At 51.6% G+C, this 3,139-nt stretch overlaps 1 protein-coding gene across 1 annotated transcript; it reads left to right on the top strand.

The window, feature by feature from the left end:
* Window positions 1-653: 653 nt before the first annotated feature.
* LOC125545688 (acyl-[acyl-carrier-protein] desaturase 4, chloroplastic) lies at window positions 654-2,269 on the top strand. The gene is made up of 3 exons (XM_048709716.2): window positions 654-837; window positions 936-1,473; window positions 1,575-2,269. Exons 1-3 carry the CDS (start codon window positions 704-706, stop codon window positions 2,157-2,159), a joined length of 1,257 nt encoding a protein of 418 aa, XP_048565673.1. The 5' UTR covers window positions 654-703; the 3' UTR covers window positions 2,160-2,269.
* The last annotated feature ends 870 nt before the right edge of the window (window positions 2,270-3,139 follow it).

The following is a 3,139-nucleotide window of genomic DNA, read 5'->3' as shown; positions in this document are numbered from 1 at the left end:
TGAGCTCATGACGTACCGTTGATGAATATTGTTCGGTTTAAAATTTCACAAATCGAAGGCAAAAGTGTACTCCCTTCATTCCATAATGTAGAGCTTCCTCTATCCACGTGCTTCAACTTTGACCGTAAATTTAACTACCAAGACCAATTGCGTCGGGAGCAAAAATTATATCAGTGAATTTGTATTCGAAAGAAGTTTTCAATTATATAATTTTTTCTCCCACCACAGTTGGTCTCGTTGGTTAAATTTATGGTCAAAGTTGGTCCTCGAAAAGCGCGGGCGCACTATATTTTGGAATGAAGGGGGTAGTATGTTTGGGGGAGTCCAAACACACTATGGACGAGTCTTGGCCCCATCACTAGCCCATTTTTTCCCTCTCTCTCCCTTCTCTCTCCTCTCTCCATTGGACAAGGGGTGTACTCCCCCCATTCCTAAATATATGTCTTTTTAAAAATTTTAACAAGTGACTCTATATGAAATAAAATGAGTGAATATATATACTCTAAAATATGTCTATATACATCCGTATGTAGTAGTTTATTTGAAATCTTTAAAAAGACATATATTTAGAAACGGAGGGCCTATGCATGGGTTGCATGCCAGCCCCACTATCCTTTCATTTCCTTTTATATATAGAAGACAGGCACCGTGTGTAAGTACAGAATCATTCACAAATCCAGCAAAATACGAGTGTTTGTGATCGATGGCGACGCTGGGGCTAGCAGTAGGCACGTCGACCAAGTTCTCCTGCTTCTTCTTCTCCGACAAGAGCAACGCGGGCTCGGGGAGAGCCACGCGCCTCGGATGGATCCTCTGTCCTGCAAATCCTAGGTGCAGGTATGTGCATCCAAGTGTACACCTCGCGAGCTGTAACTTTGCTCCTAATTAACGTTCCTGTAGTGTCTGCACTAACTAATTAAGTTTGCTGCGGCCAGTTTGGCGAGATGGACCGCGGCCGCGGCGGTGGAGGCCCCGCCGAGGAGCATCGACATGGGGTGCGCGCCGGTGCCGCGGGAGCAGGCGGAGATCGTGCAGTCGCTGAACGGCTGGGTGGCGGAGAACATGCTCCCGCTGCTCAACCCGGTGGAGTCCTCGTGGCAGCCGCACGACTTCATGCCGTGCTCCGCCGCGACGCCCGGCGCGTCGGAGGAGGAGGCTCTGTCCGCCTTCATGGACGGCGTGGCTGCGCTTCGCGCGGGAGCCGCCCGCGTGCCCGACGAGGTCCTGGTCTGCCTGGTGGGCAACATGGTGACGGAGGAGGCGCTCCCGTCGTACCAGAGCATGGGGAACCGCACGGAGGGCATCGCGGACAACACCGGGGCCAGCAGCCTCCCCTGGGCGCAGTGGATCCGCGGCTGGACGGCCGAGGAGAACCGCCACGGCGACCTCCTCAACCGCTACCTCTACCTCTCCGGCCGCGTCGACATGCGCCAGGTCGAGACCACCGTCCACCACCTCCTCCGCAACGGCATGGTACGTACGCGCATAAACACAGTTGCACCGTACGTACTCAGTGCACTACAAACTTGTGCACTGGTTAATTAAAACATCATATATGTTGTTTTGCTATGAAGGAGATGCTGGTGCCCAAGAGCCCGTACCACAGCGTGATCTACGGCGCGTTCCAGGAGCGCGCGACCTTCGTCTCCCACGTGCACACGGCGAGGCTCGCCGGGCAGCACGGCGACCAGGCGCTCGCCAAGATCTGCGGCGTGATTGCCGCCGACGAGAAGAGGCACGAGGCGGGCTACACCAGGGTGTGCGCCAAGCTCTTCGAGCTGGACCCCGACGGCATGGTGCGCGCGCTGGCGCACGTCATGCGCGGCAAGGTCACCATGCCGGGGCTGCTCATGTCCGACGGCCGCGACGCCGCCAGTGGCGAGAACAGCCTGTTCGAGCGGTTCTCCGCCGTGGCGCAGAGTGCCGGCGTGTACACGGCGAGGGACTACGGCGATCTGGTGGAGCACTTCGTGCGCAGGTGGCGGGTGGCGGAGCTCGCCGGACTCTCTGGAGAGGGCCGCCGGGCGCAGGAGTACGTGTGCGGGCTGCCGCCCAAGATCCGGAGGATGGAGGAGCTGGCACACCAAAGGGCGGCCCGTAGCGAGCTCAGGCCGGCCCGCTTCAGTTGGATCTTCGATAGGCACGTCATGGTGGGCTGAAGCATGGGCTTCTTTGCCTTACGTAGGCTACGCATATGTTTGGTTAGATTCCCCTCCGGAGCATTTATGTATTTCCTGTAAACGTTGATCTTATGCAATAAAGCACCATTCAAAATAACCCAGGAGATGAATGACATGTTGAATGCTCCTTACACTCAAAAGGAAGTAAAAACAGTACTCTTCCAAATGTTCCCTACTAAGTCACCGGGTCCGGATGGTTTTCCGGCCCATTTCTTTCAGCGACATTGGTAGATTTGTGGGGATGATGTTACCAAAGCAGTTCTTGACATTATGGAGGGGAAGGAGTCAGCAAAAAGCATCAATGAGACCATCTTGGTGCTGATCCCAAAGGTGAAAATCCCCACTCTGTTATCACAATTCCGGCCTATCGGTCTTTGCAGCGTCCTCTATAAAATTGCTTCAAAAGTAATCTCCAACCGTCTGAAAATTATTTTGCCTGAGATTATTTCTGATGAGCAGTCAGCATTTGTGCCAGGGAGACTCATTACTAATAACATTATGACTGCTTATGAGTGCTTACATTTCATAAAGAGAAACAAGGCCAAGAAACACCAATCATGTGCATAAGTATCTTTCTGGGTAATGTCCGCCTACCGCCCCACACAAAAAAGAAAGTGTTGGAGGGAGGCATCTTTGCTGTACAATTTGTGCGCGATCCATCAGCCATATGAGAAACATCCCATGCACCGTAATGTCTCTCTCTCTCTCTCATTTTCTCTCAGTTATATCTGTCTAGTGTAGGATTGTGAACGTTTGTAGACCCAATCTTTTATAGCCATGCATAAGTGAGCTACCGATCATCGTCGAGATGGATTCTTTGAAGGAAATATACCTTAGAAGCAATAATAAAGTTGTTATTTATATTTCCTTATATCATGATAAATTTTTATTATTCATGCTAGAATTGTATTAGCCGAAAACTTAGTACATGTGTGAATATATAGACAAACAGAGTGTCC

Source organism: Triticum urartu, chromosome 3A (genome assembly GCF_056163025.1).
Source record: "Triticum urartu cultivar PI428250 chromosome 3A, HENAU_Tu73, whole genome shotgun sequence".
Classification (NCBI taxonomy): Eukaryota; Viridiplantae; Streptophyta; class Magnoliopsida; order Poales; family Poaceae; genus Triticum; species Triticum urartu.
The sequence above is the reverse complement of the archived record's forward strand: the minus strand, read 5'-3'. Positions and strand labels throughout refer to the sequence as shown.

Excerpts from the sequence above, each read along its gene's own strand:
- LOC125545688 (XM_048709716.2), top strand. The coding sequence starts at position 704 with ATGGCGACGCTGGGGCTAGCAGTAGGCACGTCGACCAAGTTCTCCTGC. Across the intron at positions 838-935 it reads CCTGCAAATCCTAGGTGCAG|TTTGGCGAGATGGACCGCGG; the intron begins GTATGTGCATCC and ends TGCTGCGGCCAG. Across the intron at positions 1,474-1,574 it reads ACCTCCTCCGCAACGGCATG|GAGATGCTGGTGCCCAAGAG; the intron begins GTACGTACGCGC and ends TTTGCTATGAAG.